Source organism: Lacerta agilis, chromosome 5, assembly GCF_009819535.1.
Source record: "Lacerta agilis isolate rLacAgi1 chromosome 5, rLacAgi1.pri, whole genome shotgun sequence".
NCBI lineage: Eukaryota > Metazoa > Chordata > Lepidosauria > Squamata > Lacertidae > Lacerta > Lacerta agilis.
The window spans coordinates 46,090,269-46,115,734 of NC_046316.1; the positions used below are offsets into that span (position 1 = coordinate 46,090,269).

The 25,466-nt window shown below is 40.1% G+C and overlaps 1 protein-coding gene across 1 annotated transcript in view; it reads left to right on the forward strand.

The window, feature by feature from the left end:
- GFRA1 (GDNF family receptor alpha 1) overlaps positions 1-7,744 on the forward strand; it is a 179,197-nt gene extending 171,453 nt beyond the window's left edge. The window contains exons 8-9 of the mRNA XM_033149568.1: positions 3,858-3,911; positions 6,207-7,744. Coding sequence (XP_033005459.1) covers positions 3,858-3,911; positions 6,207-6,377 — 225 coding nt within the window. The 3' untranslated portion in view covers positions 6,378-7,744. The remainder of the gene's footprint in view (positions 1-3,857; positions 3,912-6,206) is intronic.
- Positions 7,745-25,466: the final 17,722 nt, after the last annotated feature.

A 25,466-nucleotide genomic window follows, 5' to 3' on the forward strand; every position in this document is an offset into this window, starting at 1 on the left:
ATGAAGCAATCGTATTTCCCAATCCTTACTTGAAAGCACGTGCCACCTACCTAGTGCAAACAGGACTTACTCCAAAGTAAGCCTGTAGATTATTACATTCTTAAGCAATCTGACCACAGATAATATTCATGCTCTAACAGTGGATTTTCCTTACAGCTGATTCAGCACCCAAGTAAAGGTCAGGCTTCTTTGTAGTGCAAGAGTGCAAGGCTGATTGCCTCCACATCTTAAATAGCACAGCACCTCAGCTTTGTGGACTAGAATTGTTTTATGCTGAATTGAATCCTTATTTTAGCAGGTTCTGCTTCTGATATGCACTTTGCTTGTTTTCCCAGTTGAAAGTAATTTATATTGCAGTGTATTGTTGGATCGCTGGGCTAATAAGAAAACACTATTGACAAGTCTGATAGATGCAGCTTGTGTTTAGGAAGAGCAAAAGAGTTAAACTGATTGCATTTTTATAGTCAAGTGCATTTTGCGCTTTATAGTTTGTGTCCTACTGTTAAGAAAACAGGTTGGATGAATAGTAAATCTCTGTAATCAAGAGAACAAAGGATTATGCAGTGGTGTTTGCTATGAATATTTCAAAGAGATGGTTGGCTGGAGAATTGTTGGGGAAAGGAAGATACTCTCCTCCAGCCTTTTGTTGCAAGGCTTCCTAATAGGGTTGTGAACTTACTACTCACCCACTGTAGCTGTGACTTTTAAACACAGCTTGAGGTTTTTATCCCCATACTGCAAACATCTGATTTCTGCACACGAGGACACAGTTAAAGGCACAAAAACCTACCATGCTGGACACACTGAAAGTCCTACTATCTAGGGGCACTACCAAGAATAATTTACCCCCTCCAAATAAAAATGGGGGGTACAGATTGATTACCATTGGCTAAAACAGGATTGGACATCCTTCTGGAGGTCCTGTTCCAGTGGTGGACCAGGTAAAGAGGGAAAGTCGGTGGAGCAAGGGATGTAATTTTAACCCTTGCATAGGAGACTGCATTTTATCCACACAGAAGTTAGAGGATTCTTCTATGCACACCCATTTCTCTCCACCCACCATAAGACAAGCAAGAGGCATTGTCACAGTTCTTAAGGTACTCAAGGAGAATGTGTCCTGGGGAGAGGAAGCATGACTTGGGGGGCGGGGACTGTGGATTCTGCTCATAAAGTTACTATTTTGTTCCTAATGTATAAGAAGTAGGGGTTTAATCAAATTTAGTTTCAGTTGTTTGATGTTGTTTGATCTTACTTGACAAATTATCAAAAAATTCAAAAGTTGGGTTTTGCTTTTAATGTAACCACCCCCACAAAAAGACTTCTGGGAGGGGGGCGTTGTAACTGAATTCCACACTAGGGGATTTAATCAAAGCAACACAGTCATTAGTTTTGTTGGAATCTGCATGCCACACTGTTAAGGGTTGTGAAAAGTTCAGAAAGACGACTATATAGTAATTACATATTCTCTCTCTGAATTCTGCAGTAATGTATGGCTTCAATGCAAAGTAGTGGCTCACTGGAAATCCCTATCAGTTCCACCAGTACTTATTCAATAATCTTTCATATTAACCATACAGTCATACCTCGGGTTACAAATGCTGCAGGTTGCATGTTTTCGGGTTGTGGACCACGCCGAACCCAGAAGTATTGGAACGGGTTACTTCTGGGTTTCAGCGCATGCGCAGAAGCACAAAATGACATCACACGTATGCGCAGAGGCGCCAAATCGCATCACGCACGTGCGCAGACGCGGTGCTTCAGGCTACGAACGCTGTGGGTTGCGAACGTGCCTCCCGTACGGATCTCGTTCGCAACCGGAGGTATTACTATATTAATGTTAGCATTGACATCTGTATTCCAGTTGGAAGATACTTTGCAGAATGTTGACCAAATTACATTCAATTTTGCTAAATTTCAAACTTGAACATTAATATTAGAAATCAAAATGTAAATGTAGAAGTTAAAAGTTCTGTTTTTAACTGGGAAGATATAGTAATTCAGCCTATATACAGTTCCTTGCTCTTGAAATCCTGCTCTGAATTAATGCAACATTATCTCTTGATTTTCTCATCAGCACAATACACTAGCTTTGTGTGCAAGCCATTATTAGAGACATTAATTTTTCTTGCACTAGAATTACACCAGTTTCTCTTTGTCCTGTAAGATTGGGGCAAAAAAAGAAAGGATTTGTCCCTTAGGATATAATTACTGGGTATCATGCTCTCTGCACAGAATTTTATATATATTCCTTCCATTGCCTGTGATTTAGTGATACACTGCTACTTTATAGTACAACAGTCTATGCCAGCTTTTCCATTATAACCCCTTTTTACAGGTTTATAACTCAGCAGTAAAATGTACTCTTCCAATTTGAAACTTGGCATGCTACATCTCAGTCTGGAAGCTAACTCCCCACACCCCTGAATTTTTATTTTTTTTTTGCTTTACAGAAGTAAAGCAAGTGGGCATGTATCTTTATTTTCTCTAACTACAGAAGCTATACTTTACAGGATAAAAACAGTTTACTATTTTTTGCTGATGTTGTTATTATGATCCATTTTATCTCCTAAGCTGAAAAGTAACTGAAGACGGTTTTGCTGTGTAGCTTTGTTCCTGATGAAATTATCTGTTGTGCTGTATGCAGGTTGCACCTAATATGCTTAGTTAAACAAAGGGTGGCTGGTTTAATGACACCTTGATAGCTTTGCTAGAGTCTTCCCCCTTTTCATGGAGACCTAGGAAGGTAGCAGGGAGATGGTCCCTTGTGCCAGGGTTGCAACGTACCTGATAGAAAGTTTGTTTGTTATTTCAAATAGTGCTGTAATTAGCAGTGTTCTTTGGAGCAAACTGCTATGCATTGCTGTTTGAACATACACAGCATGTACAGTCTTAAGAATCCTACGCTGCTACTAATAGTAGGATACTGATGTCAAAAGGGATTTATTGTAATGCCTTTAAATTGTAATGCATTTGCATTTATTTGGTTGGACCGGGGAAGATCTTGTTCTTAGACCAAAAACTTGCACAAAATTGCTTGTAAGCTATAGGATTGGACTAGATTGAAAAGGCTGAAAACATCATGAGTACCATCTTCCTTTCCCAATGAAGCATCTAGCATGCCCTTAGACCTCTAATTGCATACCAGCATGACCCACTACAAGCATCAAACAATATAAAATATTACTTGGAATAGTTAGGCGGGGCGTGCCCAATACCTTTGTGCTTAGTGGTTCAGGTATGTTTTAGTACCCGCTTTGAAATCTATGGCAAAAAAATCTCTTAAAGTAGTGTTCAGACATAAGTTACATTGTTCCCCCATATAGTAAGCCTGCAATTTATGCACATTTTATTTGTGCACGTTCAGCTTTATGTGCCTTGAAAAATTAAATAAATAAAAATGGAAAGAGGGTGGATGTCCAGGAAAAAAAGACTTTGGCAATCCCACCTGCCATTGAACTCAATGTGTTCCGACTCTACACAATTTTTGGTTTTAGGCACACTTTCCAGAATTTAACCCCAGTGTAAACTGCAGACTTAAAATTACAAGCAAATGCCAGTCATAGTATGAGAACAAATTAGAGCTGCAGCCTCAGTCAACTTTGGTCAGTGACAAAACTATCCACCATTTGATTGGATACATTTATACCCAAAGGACAACTGGGTGACCATTTGGGCTATGTGAATAGACCATTTACTCTTGAGTAATCCAGTTTTTATTATTATGAGAATAACTATTCCATTCAGGTTAGTGATTTGGGGGTACACTGCTTTTTCATTCTCTTAGAATAATCAGCAATGCCACCTCCAATATTATTGACCAAATATACTTATATAGTCACCTCTTTGTCTTTCTACAGGTACCAAAGCAGAGTTTCAATGAATCTGTAGCCACGGAACTGTGTGTGAATGGGGTAAGATTTTTCACCTTGTGCAATTGCTACTAGCAAAAATATTCCTTTTAATAAAGTTTTTGGAGCCTTTCTTCTAAAAGGGCTATAGGTTACACCCTGCAGAGATTGTGGAGGCAAATCCTGCACCATCCTATATTGTTGTAGTTAGTTCTGATAGCAGTGACAGCCTCGAGCTCAGTCCCTCTTACTGATTAATCTGCCAGCCCTGCCAAAATAGGCAATGCTGGGAAGCAGCAGCAGCAGCAAAGTATAGCTTATAAGACCCCCATCCTCCTGACCTTAGTCATCCAAAACAATTATTGCCTTTAATGAATTCATTAGAATTTTCAGTAATTGTATATTATTATACAATAGCAAAGTATGCCCAGTTGGTATTAACCTATGACATGGCCTGCTCAGTGGTGGTTCTCCCTTTGACAAATACCCTGCTTGGTGAGGTGTGTCTGTCTCCCTCATTAGGCATTTGATAAAGATACTAATCCTGGTAACACTGAAATCATTGGCTGTGAGAATGTGATTGCTTTTAGAATGTTTTGATGATATTGATGTGTTTGCCTCCCTGGGCTCCTTTTGGAGGAAGGGTGGAATACAGATGGAAACAACAACAACAACAACAACATCATCATCAACAACAACAACAACATTAGTAGTAGTAGTATTGTTAGTAGTATTGGTTAGGAGGCTCAGATCCATGTCCAGAATAGCCATTCACCTTCAGCCATGTAGCAGAAAGGTAATTGCATTTTTAATTCTTAGGAAGCACATAATTTTCAGGTCACATGATAATTACCCTTTATCTATGAAACGTAATTAACTGGTAATCTGCAGGAACATGGGTCTTAGCAAGACCCTTAAGCATAGTCGATCAGATTTTATGGCTGACAGAATACTGATCTTGAATAAATGAAATGACTGTTGCTTAAACCATGCCAGGAACAGGATTGGCCATTTGCCTACCACTAATGCTCTCTCCTGGAACTTTTGGCCTATTCTACCACCTGACAAATGTGCATACCCATCAAAACATTTGTGTCCCCATTTGCGGGAATCCATTCATTAATTCTTTGGAAAACACAATAAATGGATCAGAGCTTTGCAGTATTAAAAGATATAGATATAACCCTAGGTGGTGAAGCACTCCTGTCAAGGCCACTTCAGTTTTGACAGGAGATAGTTTACTTGAAAATGCCAGCTCATATACAGAAAACCAACTAACAACTGGGCTTTCCTTTACTGAAGCATAGCCTATCCTGAATAAAAGCAGGAATGGGTAAGAGTCTGGCATCTCTATTTTATGGACATTAATACAGTGGGCATCACTGGGACATAAATTCCAGTGTCTGGCTCTCGTACGACTATGCCCTAAATCAGGGGTGGTGAAACTCAGGCCCAGCCATCTGTGCCTCTCAATATGCCCCACAGGAGTCTTCCCAGGCTACAACTGTCACTGGCCCCGCTTTGCAAGCTCCATGAGTGTTTTTGCCTGGCTGAACTGTGTACTTAAAAACTAATAATACCTCTTGCTTGTCTGGATGGTGAATATAGAGAGGTGTGTGAGTGTGTGTAGACAATTAGCCTACTGTACAAAGGTAAAGCTTACATTAGCTGCCCCACTCCTCACTGGCATGAGCCCCCAAGGTTGTCCAGAAGTGAATCAGCCCCTGGGCTGAAAAAGGTTCCTTTCCTCTGTCCTGTATGGGTTATGTCATTCTCCAGCAAGGCAAGGTCTACCTTGACATTGTGTCTTTCTCGGTGGCCTTACCAATGTAGCCTCAGTATCCTACATCAGGACCTGTACAGCAAACTAATGAATCTCTCTTTAAAATACAATAGTTTTTTAAATTTTGTTTTTATGAATAAGCTTTGCTCACCATCTCAAATCACACTTGGAAGTCTCAACCTCCTTTGTGTGGAATAAGGGTTAAGATACAACCTTGATAGAAGGCTTTGTATTATTATTTTCTTCCTCCTCTTCCTCTTCCCCTTGTTCTCTTTTTTAATCCTTTCTCTTCTATTTTTATTTAGATTAGTTTGGCTTTTATTGTATTCTGTGTTGAAAACTTGCAATAAAAAAGTTGATTATCAGATCACACTGAAAGTAACATGAGTATTACTAGACGTTTCCTACCTACGCCAATACCTTCTGGATCACTTCATTCTAGTGAAGCTGCCTGGTCTGAATGAGGAAAGTAGCTTGCAGGCACAGCAAAGTAGGGATCGTTGAAGAGCATTGAAAAAATGCAAAGATATGCAGGTGAAAATATGGTGACCAAAGGAAATGATTCTGTTTTGCAGAATGCTCTTGGGAAAGGAAGCGTGGCAGGCGGCTCCACTAGTCACATGTCCTCTGACAATTCATCTCCTCTTCGTATAAGCATCTGTCCAAGCACACTTCTCATGCTGGTGGCAATTGCACTCTCATCTTGCTTGTGCCCACGTTCATCAGAAACCTCATATCTGCTTTAACAAAAGGACTTGTACAAAGAAAAGGAAATAAAATGAAGCTGATTTGTTCCCTGTCCTCCTCTGTTAATTGTTCTGAAATAAAAGTTCTAGGAGCTAAGTTGAAGCACTTTGCTAAAAAAAAAAAAGTTCTGGATTGTCATCCCCGACTTCATTATATTGTATTATATTATATTATAATTTCCTAATTTTTAAAGGACGCTTCTTGTGTTACTTAGGAGCCTTGTGAAATACTTGATGCAGTATTACATTCCAAACCCAGAAGGCTTTGGGACATGCAATGTTTTAAAAGAGATGGAATGTCAAATTGCATGTAAATCATCCAGATTTCATCCTTTCCTTCCTTGTTTTCCTTGTCCTCGCCTTAAAAAAAATCTGCCCAATAAAAAAGAGGCCATGTAGCTTAGAATCCTGATTCTCTCATTTGCAGCACAATTAGCCAGGAAGTTCTCCTGTGCAAGACCCATTGTAATAAAGGGGATCTCAGCCAGAGCATTTGAGTGCTTTTGTGCAGTTTTGAATTATTTCAGTGTATGATGAGAGCAAAGACACACCCTAGCTGAAATCGGTTCCAAAGCCAGTCATGGCTTCCAATTGGAGTGGAGCTGTTTTTAAAGGGGATCCAGGATACCCTTGATTTTTCTGACAGGTTTTGGGCCCTTTCCATAAATATTTGCTATGTGAACCTCACAAAGACGTGGCTCCCTAGGAAGTCTCCTGCATACTGAGGAGGCAGCAGTCTTGTCACCTGCTCCCTTGGCAGACCAGAAACCTCTAAGAAGACAAGGGAGGCCTTGCATAAAGAATTTCCTGGGGGATTTTGGCCTTGACTGTTTAATTATTATTATTATTGTCAAATTAAACATATTTTGAAGTATATATATTAAAAAGGGATCAGGCTGTTGACATATGATGAATGTCTTCCTGGAGTGTGAATTTTATGAAACTTCTTCGTGTTTATAGATGGCTACCAATGTTTTAATGTTTTAGCATTCTCTTCCATGTTTATATATGTAAGTGGTTTTGCAGTCCTTGCTGTGAAACCATTGTAAGTCATATACAAATGTAATACACGTTTTCTTCAAAATTTCTGAAGAAATAGAGAGCGATATTAAACTTTCTAACACTGCTTTTATTTTTCTGTTTATGATCATTTAGCCATGACAAAAAGTAAAAAAGAAAAGAAAAACATATCCTATATTAACAAAACAACCATTGTGAATATTTCAGTAACCTAAAATTCTTTTATCTTTCTGAGGATATATTTTAAAAAAGACAGAAAAGTTCAGCTATACAACTGTTGGTCTTTATTGTAATTATACAGTTTAGTTATTTTACTGTTGATTGAATAAAAATGACATGAATCTTAATTATTCTAAAGAAACACCATTATCTGCCTATATTTGCTTCTGGGGAAAGAGGTACAGTATAAAACTTTGGTAATTTTCAATTTCTTGACCAAATACAGGAAACCACAAGCACAGTAGATGGCTAGTAGGTATTGCTCCATTTTCTTTCACACAAACAGAGGTGTGGGTATTGCGTGACCCTCTACGTGCCGTGCTGGATTGCAGAATATGGAGCTTCCAAACAGCTGATTATTTCACATGCTCAGTATATCTGATGTAGTAACTAGTACAATCTTTGAGCTGAGGTATTCCTGCAGAGGCAATGGAGTTTCCAATCAGCTGATTGGATACACTACGTGTATAAAACAATGTGGCAACCAATTTATCCACCAAGCCAAGGTATTTGTGCAGAGAGTGAAAGGAAGAAGAGACTTCAGGATGGGTGACACCTGGCTTGAGAGCAGTACATGTGAAAAGGATCTAGGAGTCTTGGTAGACCATAAACTTGACATGAGTCAACAGTGTGATGCAGCAGCTAAAAAAGCCAATACAATTCTGGGCTGCATCAATAGGAGTATAGCACCTAGATCAAGGGAAGTAATAGTACCACTGTATTCCGCTCTGGTCAGACCTCACCTGGAATACTGTGTCCAGTTCTGGGCACCACAGTTCAAGAAGGATACTGACAAGCTGGAACGTGTCCAGAGGAGGGCAACCAAAATGGTCAAAGGCCTGGAAATGATGCCTTATGAGGAACGGCTTAGGGAGCTGGGTATGTTTAGCCTGGAGAAGAGAAGGTTGAGGGGTGATATGATAGCCATGTTCAAACATAAAAGGATGTCATATAGAGGAGGGAGAAAGGTTGTTTTCTGCTGCTCCAGAGAAGCGGACACGGGGCAATGGATTCAAACTACAAGAAAGAAGATTCCACCTAAACATTAGGAAGAACTTCCTGACAGTAAGAGCTGTTTGACAGTGGAATTTGCTGCCATGGAGTGAGGTGGAGTCTCCTTCTTTGGAGGTCTTTAAGCGGAGGCTTGACAGCCATCTGTCAGGAATGCTTTGATGGTGTTTCTCGCTTGGCAGGGGGTTGGACTGGATGGCCCTTGTGGTCTCTTCCAACTCTATGATTCTATGACTTCAGTAAGAAGTCGTTGTGCCACTAAAATAACCTTACAATAGAATGTGCTGGTGTAATCACTTTTTAACCAGATAGATGCATTGGCCCTTCAAGTCCCATACTGCATCACTGCTTAAATCACATCCATTTCTGGCCCTCCACATGAAGCATCATTAGACATGCACATGTAAAGGAAATAAGACCTTGGTCTTATGCACGGTGCCATTTTCCTATGGCAATATATGTGAGTATGGAAGACTATCATTTTTTTTATCTGCCACATTTACGTGCCTTGCTGCCAGTAAGTGGTAGCTACCAGTGTGGTTAATTTGGCACCCAGTGGTAATGTTCCATATGGACTGTGTTAGCACATCTGAACTAGATCTAGTGTAGCTATGGGGAACCTGTGTCTCACCTGATACTGCTGTACTGCAACTCCCCTCATCCCTGATCATTGACCATGATGGCTGGGACTGATGGGAGGGAGTGCAACATCTGAAGAGCAATCCATCTCTGTTCTACTGCAACAAGGGTGAATTGGTGTTAGTGTGGAGGCAGCATCCATTTTCTTCAAACGTGTAGTGGAAAAACTTTAGCAAGATCCGGAAATCAGTAGAAAGAGGCCACAGTGAGTATGAATTAGTGACAGAACTGAGATGACTCTTCTTACTGCCATTCTAAGTGGAATTCTGCTATGACAGAGACAGCTATTTTAGTTTAGTTTAGTGCAACCCAGTGAGGCAGATATATATGTTAGCTATTTACAATGACCAAGAATTGTCATCTGTAACTGATTGGCGGAGATTCTGCTTCTATTTGCCTTGTACAAAGTGACTAAGGCAGCAATCCTGTATCTACTTACATAGGATTAATCCCTACTGAACACAATGGGATTTACTTCTGCATAGATATGTATAGGATTACACTGTTAATCTGCGACAACAGAAGCCAATATGTGACATTGTCACATTAACACATTTAGGATTAAGATGATTTCAGTAGACCCAATAGAGTTTACTGCAGAATGATACCATAGTTTGAATTGTAAAGCACTAAGAGTTGCAGGCAAAGTATCAAGTTTATATTCAAAAACAAAAGCAAAAACCTAACAGTAGTCATTTGCTTCCAGCTCATGGGACTGCTGCCATGAAAGGTTTGAAAGATCAGAGCCTTGCATGGTTTAAAGGATTTTATTTGCTATATTGCCCTTGTACACGATTCAAGTCATTTTGATTTTCATTCATTGAGACTGACTCTCTATGAAAGATCAGGAGGATGTTGTTTAGTGTCTAAAAGGGATTCCTGAAGTCTTCAGATGTCATCAGATAGGCAGCACTTGTCCTAAGGACTGTCTTTATTATGAATCTGGTGGCTTGGTGGCACTTAAAGGAGTAGTGGCTACATTATCAAAAATGATTAGCTTTTGATGTTATTAAAAGTGGGAGACAGCTACACAAGACAAATGAATTCAGTATTTACCATTTAGTTTGTCATGTTTCCAAGAACTGCATGGCATTTCAAGCTGTGTTTGAATTTCCAAACAAAATAGGAAATTCTTTCCATTAGCACCTTAGAGACCAACTGAGTTTGTTCTTGGTATGAGCTTTCGTGTGCATGCACACTTCTTCAGATACCAGCACCTTAGAGACCAAATGAGTTTGTTCTTGGTATGAGCTTTCGTGTGCATGCACACTTCTTCAGATTTCGTGCATGCACACGAAAGCTCATACCAAGAACAAACTCAGTTGGTCTCTAAGGTGCTAATGGAAAGAATTTCCTATTTTGTTTCGACTATGGCAGACCAACACGGCTACCCACCTGTAATTTGAATTTCCAGACGTATTAAATATTTTAAAAAGATAATTATATATCAAATGAGTGGGGAATAATAATAATAATCATCATCATCATCATCATCCTGTAAGTATTCTGGAATAATTTCAGTCCCACTAAACATCTTAGAACATACAACCTAACTTCTTTTTCAGTGATGAGAAACTACAAATGGCTTTTCAATAATGTTTAAAACTTATTTTTGCAACAAAATTTAGGGCTGTTGTACACATTGACATTACTCGTTTTCAGGGGCAGAAAATGTTAGTTACAAGTGCAACAACAACAGTTTGTATCACATGGGTACAATTGTTTGAAAGCCAGGCTTGGCTGTGGCACCCTGTCAAGAGTATTTTTGAAAAACCTGGCTTTGTGCTGTGTAATGTGTGAAATAACCCATGGAGGATACTATTACCAGTCAACTTTAGTGTATTTTTCCATCTAGAAACTAATCAAAAAATTGCCTGGGGAGGGGGGTAGTGACAACATCAGATTCTTTAATATCCACAATTGTAATTCCTTGTAATGGTTTTAATGAGTTATTTATACACGTGACTTTTTTACTTTAAGTAGCAGAAACTTGGCATTCCTCCTCCATGCATGTAGCAATACTGATCTACATGTGGAACAAGACGTGAACACAGAGAAGATTCAGGAGAGTAGTCTACAGACACACAAGACTGCTGTGTCAGAAGCAACCACCACAAGAGGATAGGGGTATATGCTGATGGATTGTGTTCAGCAAAGAAAGTCTACCATTTGTGTGTGAACTCGGGTAGCCACTAGCCCCTCTTTCCATAAGACATGTTGTTGGTTTTATCAAAGATGACAGTGCTCATCATACTTTTGGCAAGAAAGATCCTTGAATAAAGGTAGGATATGTGTATCCTGTTCCTAGACTCTCCTGAATTCTGGATCAGGGCCAATATCCACACCAATTATTGTTAACCCCAATACAGTGAATTACTTATTCTAAATAAATGGCCTGGACATTGACTGAAATTTATTTCCCCACAACATCTCTGGATAAATGCAGAGATTTTTATTATTATTATTAGTTGACTACAGCATGGACAATGTCAATATAGCAAGGTGACCCTGTCAACATAGTCATTAACTGCAGCACTGAAGTAAGCAAATTTTTCCTTTTTATTTTATTTTTTGCCTGCTTCCATCTACTCTAATTGCACGTATTGAGTGCCCAGCAAACAAAATAACATTTGATTTCGTGTTCATAAGTTCTGACTGTGCATGTCTGTTAGCTATAGAAAATGCATGCTGCACAAAGACAGTTAAGAATGCAAGCACCTTTGCATGGTGCTGACGACCTGTATTGGTCTAAGCTGATATTAAGGACAGGGAAGCCAAAACCATTTTTAATGTTTTAACTTTCATTGTAAGAAAGTACTGTCATTTCAAACTGCATACACACTGTACATTTAAAGCATATTTCCTCTTCTCCTAATGAATGATAGGAAGTGTAGTTTGTTAAGGATCCTGGGAATTGTAGCTCTGTGAGGGGTAAATTACAGTTCCCGGGACTGAGGCTTTAAATGTATGGTGTGTATGCAGCCTTAGTATCCCCATCAGCATTTCTGCATGATAAGTTTCTCAGATTTGCAAATGCACCGCTTGCTCCAATAAGGCTAAGGACCCCTACCCACATCATTGAACTCAATGGGACTTACTTCTGAGTAGACAAAAGCAGGCAGGATTGCACTATAATTCATGTATTTAGCTGCAAGAGGTGCTTCAGATATTCTATACAAGTAAGGGAAATAAGTACAGGTGCATAATTGGATAAAAACGTGCATTTTGTGATGCTTTCTGGGGGCTGCAGCACCAAGCAGATATTTATAATTACATAAGTTCTGTAAAACATTAAAGTTTATGAGGGCCATAGTTTTGGGAAACAAATTAACAATTTAAGGCATGCTCCACGCCTGCTCCAAGATCGTGAAGTAGTCTTGGCGGCGAGACCGCAATTTTGCAGTCTCGGGTGGCGGTTGCAGGCCTTGGGCGGAATCCTTTAGTCATCTACCTAAATGGGGGGCGTGGGGCGGTGACCCCCCACCCCCATTGCGGCAGCGATACCAGGGTTCCCGTTAGAGGGGTCTTACAGGGAGACAATGGCCATACACTCGGAGGTTGTCATTGCCCTCCTCCAGTGGCAGCGAACAGGGGGGCGGGCTATCTGCTTGAACATTTGTTCTCCAGAGCTAGCCCAACATCCACACATGCTGGATAGCCCTGCATTTACCCAGTTCCCCAATGCCCAATGCCTGAGCCAAGGTTTCCCTACATCTGAATCTTAATAAAGTTGTGGCCAATTTTAATCCCATAGAACGTTGTCTTGTGTTATTCTTCCGCTCAGGGGCTGCCTGGGGGTTTGGGGGACTCTGCCTGACCACGCAAGTGCATTCCATCTTGTGCCTTGCAAATTGTGATTTTCTTTCCCCTAATTAATGTTTCTCAAATGAGGCCAGGAGGATGCTTGGGAACAATTCGAATCCTATTAGAAGCTATTTTCCCAAACTGTTGAATACTGAATTCAACAGCAACAATTCAGGATAAGGATTTGAGAAAGGAAAGATGAATGGAACATAATAAAGAAAATTGCTTTTGTAAGAAGTTGTTCATTGTTGGTGGGTGAGCGAAAAGTCAGAATAGCACCAGTGTCCATCCTCAACTAGTGTGTGGTGAGAGGTTTGGTGAGGGGAATAAGAGTCATAATGGAGGAGTATGAATACCAGTAGCTTGCTTGGTTAGCTAGTTAGAAGACGAGCAGGTTGGTCTGTACGCACCCCCACCCTGCACCGCCAAAAACATTGCTAACAAACCTGATACTCTGGGATAAATTTCCTCTTAAAATTAATAGTCAAGAGTCAGTAAAACTGTCCCTCTTTGCACCAGTTTGCACCAGACATGCTTGCACATACGTAGAGGGAGATCGCCAGTTATGTCAAAGGAGGAAATTGATTCATCTGTGCAAAGCAGTGCACATGGAGATTGGCTCCCTCTACTATAATGGATGTTGGAGCTCCAGCATCAGATAGCTGGATCAGAGCGCCTTACTAATTCCTACTTAAATGGCTCCAATATTATGGCTTGGCATTTCCCTCTAATTGCTGACTGAATGCAAACAGTTCAGGTTTGCTGGAAAACTCAACATGCTCATTTTTCTCCTGAAAATTACTCTGTCTTTCCAGCTCTTACTTATTTATTTCTAAATGCTCTGAATAAAATATTATGGCAAACAACCTTTAACTAGCCAGCTCTTCATATACCTGGGGGCCAAGAGATCCCAGCAGTCATTATCTGCCCTCCTGCATTATGCATTCCTCAGATTCCAGACAATGTATGCTAACCCACCACTTTCCACAACATCACCTCAAATAGATTTGCTTGTGATGAACTTGGCAGAAAATTAATCCAGTTGACTGTGAAGGATTTCTCATCTTTTAAATATTTGCTTTCGCTTACCAGCTCACTTCCTCCTATGACATTTCAATTAGCGGCCATTCAGAGTCTCTCTGACTTTGGAAGGTCATTTTACTTTTGTTCCTTCTTGTTGCATTTTCCCTCTCAAAAGTTAGCTTGGCATTCCCTCCCCCCTTCTCCACATTTTATTCTTTTTATGGAACGGAAATTTGATCAAGTTCATCAACATCTTAATTTAAAGGCTCTCTGATCAAAAGCCTGTGAAAACATGGCTGCAAAGAGGGGGAGGCAGCTGGGTACACTTGCCATGGGCCTTGGAGGGCTAAGCTGGCCAGGGGGCCCTGCCAAGGGCCTACCAAACTTATGGTGTCATGCCAAGAATGCCCTGTGCCTCCCAGCCGACTGGGGGCTTAATGGGCAAAATAGCCATGGGCAAGATAATCATGCCTGTCTGTTTGCACTGCAAGGCTTCAACAGTAAAATCTGGACCTGAATTACTGTGTACTAGCATGTAGTGTCAGATCAGATTAGGTGCCACCATGATGGCACATCTCATGGACAAGACTCCTGCCCTGGGCCTCAGACAACCTCTGTATGGGCATGTGTAAAAGAGATTTGCTTTTTTGCATTGTTTTCCTCAAAATAAGACAGCTAGTCATTTTCAGCTTTCCTTTATCACTTTTTACCTGAACTCAAAGTCTGGGCTCATAATGAGACACATCTGTCACAATACTTACAATAGACTTTCATTCATATTTTATAGTAATGGTCTTCAAAACAATCTGAACTGGAATCTGCCCTTTCTGCCACTTTAGTACCGGTAATTAGTAATGAGGGGTGGCCAACGTAGTGCCCTTCTGGAATTTTGGACTACAACTGCCATCACCCCCAGCTAGCATGGTCAGCAGTCAGGGATGGTGGTAACTGTCCACAACATCTGGAGGGCACCACATTGACTATCTGTGAATTATACTCACCTCTGTTCATTAAACAATTAACCTGTACTTCTGAAGACATTTGTCCAATGTTTGTATACAGGTGAAACTTGAAAATTTAGAATATCGTGGAAAAGTCCATTTATGTAAGCAATTGTTTTCATTAGCTACTGGCGTTTAATGTATGAGATAGACTCGTGACATGCAAAGCGAGATATGTCAAGCCTTTGTTTGTTATAATTGTGATGATTATGGCATACAGCTGATAAAAACCCCTAAGTTGAAATTGTTAATTTGGGGTTCTCATCAGCTGTGCGCCATAATAATCACAATTATAACAAATAAAGGCTCGACATATCTCGCTTTGCAGGTCATGAATCTATCTCATATATTAGTTTCACCTTTTAAGTTGAATTACTGAAAGAAATGAACCTTTCCACGATATTCTAATTTTTTGAGTTTGACCTATAGTATACTCTGTTGCATTTTCCTCTCCACCACCAACACCAACACCCTGTACTCATAGGTCTCCTACATATTTTCATTAATTGACCTATAATAGTATTTGGGTATATGTGTGTGTGTGTGTTGGCTTTTGATAGGAATCACACAAGGCTTACCTTGCCCTATACTTTGCTTCTAAGTAACTTAGATATGGGATGAGTAGCATGTGCATTGTTAACATATAAGAATAAGATAATGGGGTAAAGGCAGTAAATGTGGTAGGTCAAATGAGATCAAAATGGGTGCTGGGTGGAGAGTATGATCTTATAGCTTTCAAATATATTTTCTAACCACTGAAAATATCTGAGAGTGGATTGTGCAGATGACATCTTAATGTGACTACATTAAGACGTCATCTGCACAATCCACTCTCAGATATTTTCAGTGCTTGTCAACAATTGGTTGAACAGAAGAGTCATTTGTTTGTGGGTCTTCACTGTGAATAGTATCTTCCTGATAGTACTGCCTGATGCAGTAACTTAGAATTTAATGAGTTGTATCTGTAGGGAATATGGCCGGATTGGCACTGGCAAACCACATCGATTCCACCAAGGTTAGAAATACAGCGCTGGCAAACCACGCTGACCCTGGAAAGTCAGGATGGGAGACACAGGTCAGCTGGACAGCAAAACAAAGGAGTGGTGGAAAAGTACTGGAAAGTCACAAGATGAGCACGGGAGGGGTGCATGAGAGAGAGGCATGGAGGATGAGCACGTACGCAATGGAGATGTCATGTGGGGAAGTTTTGGGGTGTTGCCGGGGTGCCCTGTGTAGGAGCATGTCCTTATATGGTGTGGATGTACTACCATTGGGTTATATGGTTCCTTATTTGGTCCTTGAAGTTGTTCATGTGGGACTAATCATCAACCAGTGTGTGAGATTGCCAATAAAAGGGAGCCCTCGGGTGTGGCTCGGGGTTGCCTTCCCATTGATACCATCCTGTCGTCACGTCATTTATTTGCCGGTGCAACAGTATCAAACACTACACCTATTCAGAGTAAACCTACTGAAGCTAATGGACATGATTAACTTAAGCCTATTATATTCAATGGGTCTACTCTAAATAGGACTGAGATACAATCCTATACTTTTACAGCTCACTTTTTTACTTGGCTAGCTCGTACTTTAGGACTTACAAGCAAAGGTAGCTATTAGGCAATCAGATATTTAATTCATGCCCCTGCTTTATTAGTTAGGAATCTTGAGGCTTAGCAATAAATTCAATCCACATTTCTCTACTTTGTTTCATTTGTTTCTCTTGGAATAGGCCTTGAGCACCTGAACTTTCTTAAAAGCCACCTCTTTTATCCTTCTTATTCAGTTCTGCCTGTTCTAAGCACTGCTCCTGTTCCGCCAAGGTTTTCCTCCCTAAAGGAAAACCTTGTAGACCATTTGACTACAGCAGCTGCAACTTCTGTCTCTTTTCCTCCATCAGGTGCCAACAGCAGAATTTTGTCATGCAGCCACTAGGAGTTAATTACTGACTAGATACAGCAGCCAAGTTTGAGGCCAGTCAGAATGATTTTTTTTTTACCCAGTCTTGCCTTTCTTTAATATTTTCACATTCCTGCATATTCCTAATCTCATAGTTGGGATTTTCTATGACTTGGTGAGAATTGGTATTGTGTATTTAAGTATGATTGGATTTATTATAATCACCAGAGTACCAGTCTAATCAACCTTCTTTATGATGGGCAAGATCTCCCTTATAATCATAATATCCTGAGTGTCTTCAGCGCCTACAAATGCTGGTAGAAAAGCAGAGGAAACAAAACAGCCTGCATAGCCAAACTTATTTCGCCTTGAGGGGGGATGGACTTCCAGAACAGATAACAGAGCTGATCTGGTAGATTCTGTTTGTTAGAGAAGCCATTTCCCCTCTAAGGTCGTGTTTCCTTCCAAGTGTGAGAGCTACAATTTCCAGAGTGGTTTAACAACCAATCCTTCTCAGGGAACTCTGGGAATTGCAGCTCTTTGAAGGGAGTAGTAGTCTCCTAACAACTCTCAGTACCCTCAACAAACTACAGTTCCCAGGATTCTTTTGGGGAAGCCATGACTGTCTAAAGCAGTATGATAGTCCAATGTACTCCAGAACACCCCATTCTGTGGGCATGAAGCTGAAGGTTGTTTGAAATAGTGTTTTCCTCTACAACAAATCCCTAATTCATCCATGTGAACAACTGCAATATTTAAAAGTAGATTTATTCCCACCAATGAAGTTAAAGTTCCAGGTATGAAACCAAAAGAAAAATCATTGAGTTTATATGGTTTTAATATTACCCTTATATCAAAGCTAATTGCAAAAATGTTGTACTTCTTCTAGAGTCATATACAGGATAATAAAAGATAATGATGCCCCATTTCTCAGCCAACTAACTTTGTTGCTTTCCATTGAAGTTACTATTTTTTTGGTGTGTGAGGGCTGGACAGAAGCTAGTAAGCTACTTATTGTGATAATAATTTATAGGAATGTTACCATTTTTCTAAATGGCATGAAACTCTAATCTGTTTCCTAAATTCCCTAAATCATTTCATACTGATGGGCAGAATTTCTGTGAAGCAAGGGACTTGAATGGGTTTCGGGAACTGGTGCTGGTATTTTAATCTAGTGACCTTTGTCCTATAAGGTCTTCTCTTTACCACACATACTACATTGCTTTTAAGTAAGAAGAAAGCCCATAAATCCAATCACAAGGCCAAAATGGCTACAGAGATTTCACTTGAAGACTTGAGGGTGCCCTGGTTTTGCTTAAAGTGATTTCTATGAAGCTATCTCTCATTGTGCAGTATTGAAAATGATTAACTATGATTAATCCTGCTCATGCTGGGGAAAGCTGTCTGCGTAGCCCTGTTCCCCATGAATTTGTTGGAGTTCATGTTATTTTTGTATATTGCAAGTAGTTAAGAACTGCAGCAGACAGGAAATAGAATGCAAAGTTTGGATTAAATAATTTTATAGTCTATTAGAATATTACAGGGATTATATGGGAGTAGGGAGAGATTGAATAAATTATAGCATTTGATAGCCAGAATATTAATATACACTGTGAGTGGGTTCTATAAAAAGAGATCTTCCACTCAACTCTGATTTGAATGACAAATTGTCCACCTTAGTTTATTTGAAGGCTATCCTAATAACAAATATTCATTTTGCTAGCTTTTATAAATGATAAGTACATTGTCCTAGAGATTTCTGTATCCTCCTCCTCTACCCTTCCTGAAGTTTACGGTGAGTCAGGCCTCCTCAATCATTCTGTCAGGTACATTGCTGTTAAAGAACAAACACTACTATTCATTGTTTCCCCTTGACGCTGATTTAGACTTGGAGTCCATTCTTTGAACTTGTGACTTTGGAAGCAATTTTGTTTTTCTTTATCTGTTGGTATAATGCTCTCACACTATGCACAAAAATATACATAGCTGAAAAGGAGAGTGGGGTGGAATACCAAATAAACTTTACTTCTTTTTAAATTAAAAAGAAATAAGTAAACATCATCTTTGGGGGGGGGGGGGTCAACAATTCCATTACAAGATAATTACAAATGCTTTGACTGTCTGGAAAGAGGCTGGGAAGAGGCAGTTAAGGAACATTGCATCCAATTTCTGATTGTGGCCTGGCAGACCAAGCAATAGACGGGTGGCCCTTTAAAGCAGCACACACAGCAACTGGCACTGCGCAACTGGATAGGGCGTCCCTCATATAGAGAATGAGCAATGGCTGTCAGATGGAAATGGTTATGTGAACAGAATGGCACATTAGCCATCTGCTCATAGTTTTCCCCCCCTTGCTATCAAAATCCATAGGACAGAAACAAGAGGTGAAGCAATTTTTCAACACAAAGCTACGGAAACAGTGGGATATGGCCCTTCAAGACTCAAAACTTTTAAGAAGTTCCAGGCTTTCATACTGAAATAAACAACAGGCTCTCTAACACTGCTTTAAGGAGCTATCCAATGAAAGTTGGGACTAGCACAGCAATCCTATACACACACTTTTACCTGGGAGTGAATCTCAATAGGATGCATTTTTGAGTAGGCACAAGTAGGATTTTGCTGTATACTTACTGGGGAGTAAGCCCCACTGAATGCAGTAAAAACACATTAGAATTTTGCTAAACATTTCACTGGTTTCATTGGAGTTGCTTCACAACAGTAAGGATTTTGCTTAATTTTTAATGAAGCTTCCTGCCCATACCATTAAATTATAGCATCCTGCAATGAACTGCTTGACCTAGCTCAGCAAAAACAGGAGCCACAATTTCTGTGAAATTGAAACTTGAATCAGCCTGATACTATGCACACTTACTTCAGAGCAAGCCCTGTGGAACTCAAGTGAACTGAACATTTGCTATATATGGCAAAAGCCGAAGTTCTGTGAAATTTGCTCAATGAATAATTTACAACTGGATTCTTGGTCCTGATTGAGGGATCGGTAAATCAAATAATAGTGTGCACACTTTTGTTGGAAAGCGGATCATAAACATCACTGATGCTTTTGAAGAGCACCTCATGAGAAAACATGAGGAGAAGGAGTAGGGTGGTTCCAAGCTCACTATTAAGATGTAAGTTACTCTGCCCTTGACAGCACATGAGACATTGGTTCAGAGAGTACAGGACATTTGTTTGGTTATCATATCTAAGTCGTGTGATAGCCTACTTAATATCTCCAGCAGTACTACTAAGGGTTTTTAAAGTGGGAGAAAGATGTGGGTGTAGAGAATGACAATGCAGTGTGGAATAGAATATAGGATTGGAAACCTTTCAGGTCTGTCTCTGCATAAGTCAGAGAAAATTTCCTTAAATTACTGCAACAGTGCATCTGGTGGGCAAGGGTCTCATTGATGCTGAAGAGGGTGTCCAGCTAGAGGTACTACGTACATCTTTGGTAGGAATCTGTGAAAGTGAAGACTTTTGGGAAGAGAGTACTTTGAGAAATGGAGATCATCAAGAGACACACACACGCAGAGAAATGGCCATGGGCTGTGCCTGTTATATATAGCCATGGATGAGAATGAGAGAACTCTATGTAAGATACTGGTTTTGCTCATGACTGTGGCAACTAGGCCGGTTGCAACACAATGCTGAAAATATGAATGCTGCAATGTCCATTGACAAATGGCATGACAAACTGCTCTGCCTCCTATGGAAAATCTTACACAGCATCAGCATGTTATTTGAGGTCTTTGAAACATGGCAAAGCTCTATTTACTTTATGAACAGGACTGATACAAGAAAACATATCCCATCACAGTATGACCATATCTTAAAAGCTTGAACTGAACATTTGGACTCCTCTGACATGCAGCATAACCCATAAAAGCAGAGAGCAGAAGCTGTCTGGTTCTGGTTGACAGATGTTTAAATTTCCAGTTTCTAAGCTTTCAAAATAATAATAAACTGATAAAAGTTTAAATAAAAGAAGAACAGATACTCTAACAATGTTGTGAGATTCTTTGCTGTTTTCCTACAATAGTCTAACAAAGCACAAGCTCTTGAATTTGAACATTAAAGTGAACTTTTTATAGATTCAAATTTCACTTTATTTATTTATTTATTTAGTGAGATTAGACATTATTACACTTTTGACTTAAAAGGGGGGGAGCATATCCTATTCACAGTCTAGACTCTTAATATGATATTTTAATACTTTGTATAGAATAAAGCAAGCAAAGGGGTAAATGGAATGTTGAAGCTGACACAAGCTAGCAATAAAGCCTAAATTCTTTATATCCTCCTTTACCAATTATGGTAACTCTTATGCTGCAGGATTCTTACATTCAGGGTCGGGGAAAGCACATACTACAGGTGAAGATTCCAATCTTGAATGCTTATTTCAAAAGGGAGGGAGGGAGGGAGAGCAACAACAGCTCTGTGACAGAACACCTACTTTGCCTCCAGAGGAGCCTATGCTCAAGCCCTGGTGTCTCTAGTTTAAAATGATTAGAGATAAGGTCACATGAAAGACCTCTGCCTGAGACCCTGGACAGCAGCTGCTAGTTAGAGTAAACCTAAGGTGGGGAACATTTTCCAGGCAAGGGCCACATTCCGTTCTAGGCAACTTTCCTAGGGCCACATGCCATGGGGGTGGGGGTGGGGCAAAAGCAAAAGGGGGCAGAGCAACAAATGTAAATGCTACCATTATACAGCAGGGTATTTTCTGCACACACTCACACACCCCTCTGTATCTTCCACCCAGGCAAGCAAGAGGCATTATCAGAGTCCAAGGACACAGTTCAGTCAGGCAAAAAAAAAACCTCATGTTGTGAAGCAGAACTGATGAAATAGAGCAGCCTGAGCTATATTTGAACCCTGGCCCTGAGGTTCCTCCTCTCTGAAGCAAATAATATGGAGCTGGATGACCTTGTAGTATGGCCTGAAATAAGGCCATTTCCTGTATTTACAAAAAGTTCTTGTCCAAACAATGGAAAAAGAGTTCTGGCCCAGTGCCAAATGATATACCAGGTTTTATGTGTAAGCTCTTTTCTTTAAATGCAGGGTTAAATCTTCTGACTTTATCTTTGTCCTGAGTTTTAAGTACCACCAGTTGGTACAGCCCCAATGCATTAGCCATATCCAGATGTTAAACTGTAAGTGATGCCCTTTGAGGTATGCACACAGCATCTGAAACAGTTGTCTTGTCAGTTTATGGAGCTGCTACTGTATGTGATATGGGACCAGGCTATGGAAAGGTTGCCTGCTCACTTGAATGCTAGGAATATCCTCTATCAAAGGCAACTATCTCATCCCATAATGATCCTCACACAGTGTTCCTCTCTAACAGTGCAAGATGCACCAAGTCAACAGTGGATGTCATGCAAGCGCTCTGTTCCACACCTGACCTCTATCCAGTTGCTTGCTGCAGCATATTAGGATGAAGAAGGGGAGGGGCATAGCAGCAATGAGGTCAGTATGGTACAAACGTGCCGGTAGAGGCAGCCAGCACATTAACATTGCACTGACTTTGACATGCCCCTCCCTCCTTCTGTCCCAGTATGTTGCAGTGACTCAGCCAGACTCAGCCCCACTGTCCCATCCGCTGCTGGGCAGAACACACGCTTTATGTGCAGAAACTCCCAGGTTCAATCCCTGGCATCTCCAAGCAAGGCGGAGAAAGGCTTCTTCCTGGAACCCTGGAGAGCTTCTGCCTGTCAGTGTAGGTAATATTCAGCTAGATGAGTCAGTAGTCTGATTTAGTAGAAGACAGCTTCTTTATGTCCCTAATAAGAGTCACTCTGAAAATATTTCAAGAGTTGAAAGATTTACACACTGATATTGTAGCATTTTAATTATGTATTCCCCTGTCCCTCCCCTCTGATTAGCTATTGTGCTTGCACAAAACCTTTCAACTTGGTTTTGAAAAATGCTGGTAGTAAAAGTTGCTGCCTAGTACACATGAAAAATCTGTCTGTGCAACCCAGTCCTTGTCTGTGTTTCTCAGTTGCCTCCACTCAGAGGCATTCTGCATGAGACATTAACCTTACATTCACTATCCAGAGCTATTAATTTCACTTGACTTCGTGTCTTAAGGTTAAAATCATTAATCAGTTTCTATCATTAGCTCACTTTCCTCTTCTATTAAGTGATTGTGATCACTTACTATTAATGAGTCATGAAGTTTTAATAAATTTTTCTTAGTGCGAGATTGCTAAACAGTAACTATGACACACAAGGTATGGATGGTTTCCTCCTCAATGTAAATTTTTGCCTTATGTTGATTTAAAAAAACCCAGGAAACAACTTGTGGTTTTCAGGTGTCCATCTCTACCATTTTTATAGACAATTTAAAAAAAATCTAACACAGATCTATTCTTTCATTATTGGTACTGTAGATCTGTTGTATATATGGATCTTTATGAATAAGTGTTCTGGTTGTGTGTGGTTTACATAAAATGATTCCAAGCCAAAGAGGCTGATTACCGGTACAAAGCCCCCAATTAAAATATGTAATAGCAAAATCCCATGCATACGTACTTAGAAGTATGTCCCATTGTTTTCATTGGGGTTTATTCCCAGATGTGCATAGAATCTGGCGTTTTATTCATTTATGACATTTATATACTGCTTAATCATTAGCATTTCTAAATGATGGACATAAAAATAAACCATACAGAGAATAAAACACTAAAAAATCATCATAAAGCCGAACACTACCTTAAAATGCCTGCTGGAATAAGAAAATCTTTGACATATTCCTGAAGTTTTGCAAGAAGGCTGCCTGCCTAATTACAGCCTAACTCTTCTTGGACTTTTATTTATTTTTCAACTGTAGGTGGGCAACAAGATTAATCTTCACCTTTCTGTTCTAATACCAAAACAGCATAGCAGTAGTCATGCCACAAAAGTCATGTCTGCATATATGGCTTAGATTCCACCACCACCCCCCAAAAAAATATCATGAGGCAACCAACACCACATGCATTGCTCTGTCTTGGCTGGTTCTTCTGTGTTTATTTGACTGTTTAACACACAACTGCCACCCTTGCACCCATTTAACCATAGGATATATAAACGTGATATAATAAGAAGCTAACCTGGACCATGAAACAATGTGAAAGGTGTATTAGGAAAACCTAATTTGTGCTGTTTGTAGCTTTACTCCAGCTTATATTTATACCAATATTGGTACTGTGTCTCATTAGCAGTCCACATTTTATTAGGACCATTACACAGGCATTTATTGATGCATAGGAGCCAAATGATCTGGATGGAACAAATGGCAGAAAGGGCTATAATTGTGTCCAGATGGATTCACTAGTATCTTTGAAGACATTATGAGTGCTGTGACTGCTGGAGAATTTGCATTTTGACAGTCTGGTAGAACAGTGTGATAGAAGCTGTTATTTCTAATGTCTGACCTCAAATTGTGTCTTTTGATTAACCCAAACTTAGCTTTTCTTATCTCTGGAAAGGTCTCGCATCCACAGAATCACTACTTTGAAAACTTCTATTTCAGAATCAAATGTATAACTTATTTGCCTCATATCATATTGGCCTTTGGAAAGAATTATTTATACAGTACTATCATTTGTCATAATCCCTTTCAGAGGACCAGCGAATATGTGGAGGGATTGAGGTCCTTGGGATCATGACCCGCTCCTGGCTTTCATGCATTCGGCTCTTCTCCCCATGCAACTTGGTGCCCTGCAAAATGCAGAATACACACACACACACACACACAGAGAGAGAGAGAGAGAGAGAGAGAGAGAGAGAGAGCCTACATGTGCACAAGTTGTATAAACACAGGTTCTTTTCAGAGAACCAGGTGGGAAGCAGGAACCACTGATATGAACCTGACCGCTGCCCTACACATTCACTGGTCCTCTGAAAAGCACCAATGCTGTCTGGAATCTCAGCTCAGCTTGTTTTCAATGGTCTGAGGAACTGCTGGCAGTGATCTAAGCAAAGTAAAGCAAGTCACCATGTGTCTATCAAAGGTAATTTCAGTTTAATTGCATCTAAAATTGATGACCAGTTAACCAATAGAGAATACTCATAGTGGCTTTATTTAAATATCCAAGGTCAGTTTATGTTTATGAGCAGCTTCCAAAAAGTGGGAAATGTGGGCTGGTGGATTCACCCCAGCTTGAATACTAGCACAGCAGCAGCTTTCCATTCCAGAGATCCCCCTCTACCTCCACCAGTGAATGCCAAATTATAATGGGCTTTTACAGACAGGATAGTTCAATGGGAAGGCTGCTGATAGCACCCTCTATTAAATCCTTCACAAGAAAAATCCCTTAGTTTGTTTTCTGGGCCAGTTTCAGTTACATCTATGCTTGCAAGCTATTCAGTGCTTAAGTGGCCCCTCAAAGGCTACAATGTCCATATAAGACATTATATGGTAACCTAGAACACAACAGGGGTTCCTGAATTAACCCCCTGTGTTAATGAGTGAAATGACTGGCCAAGC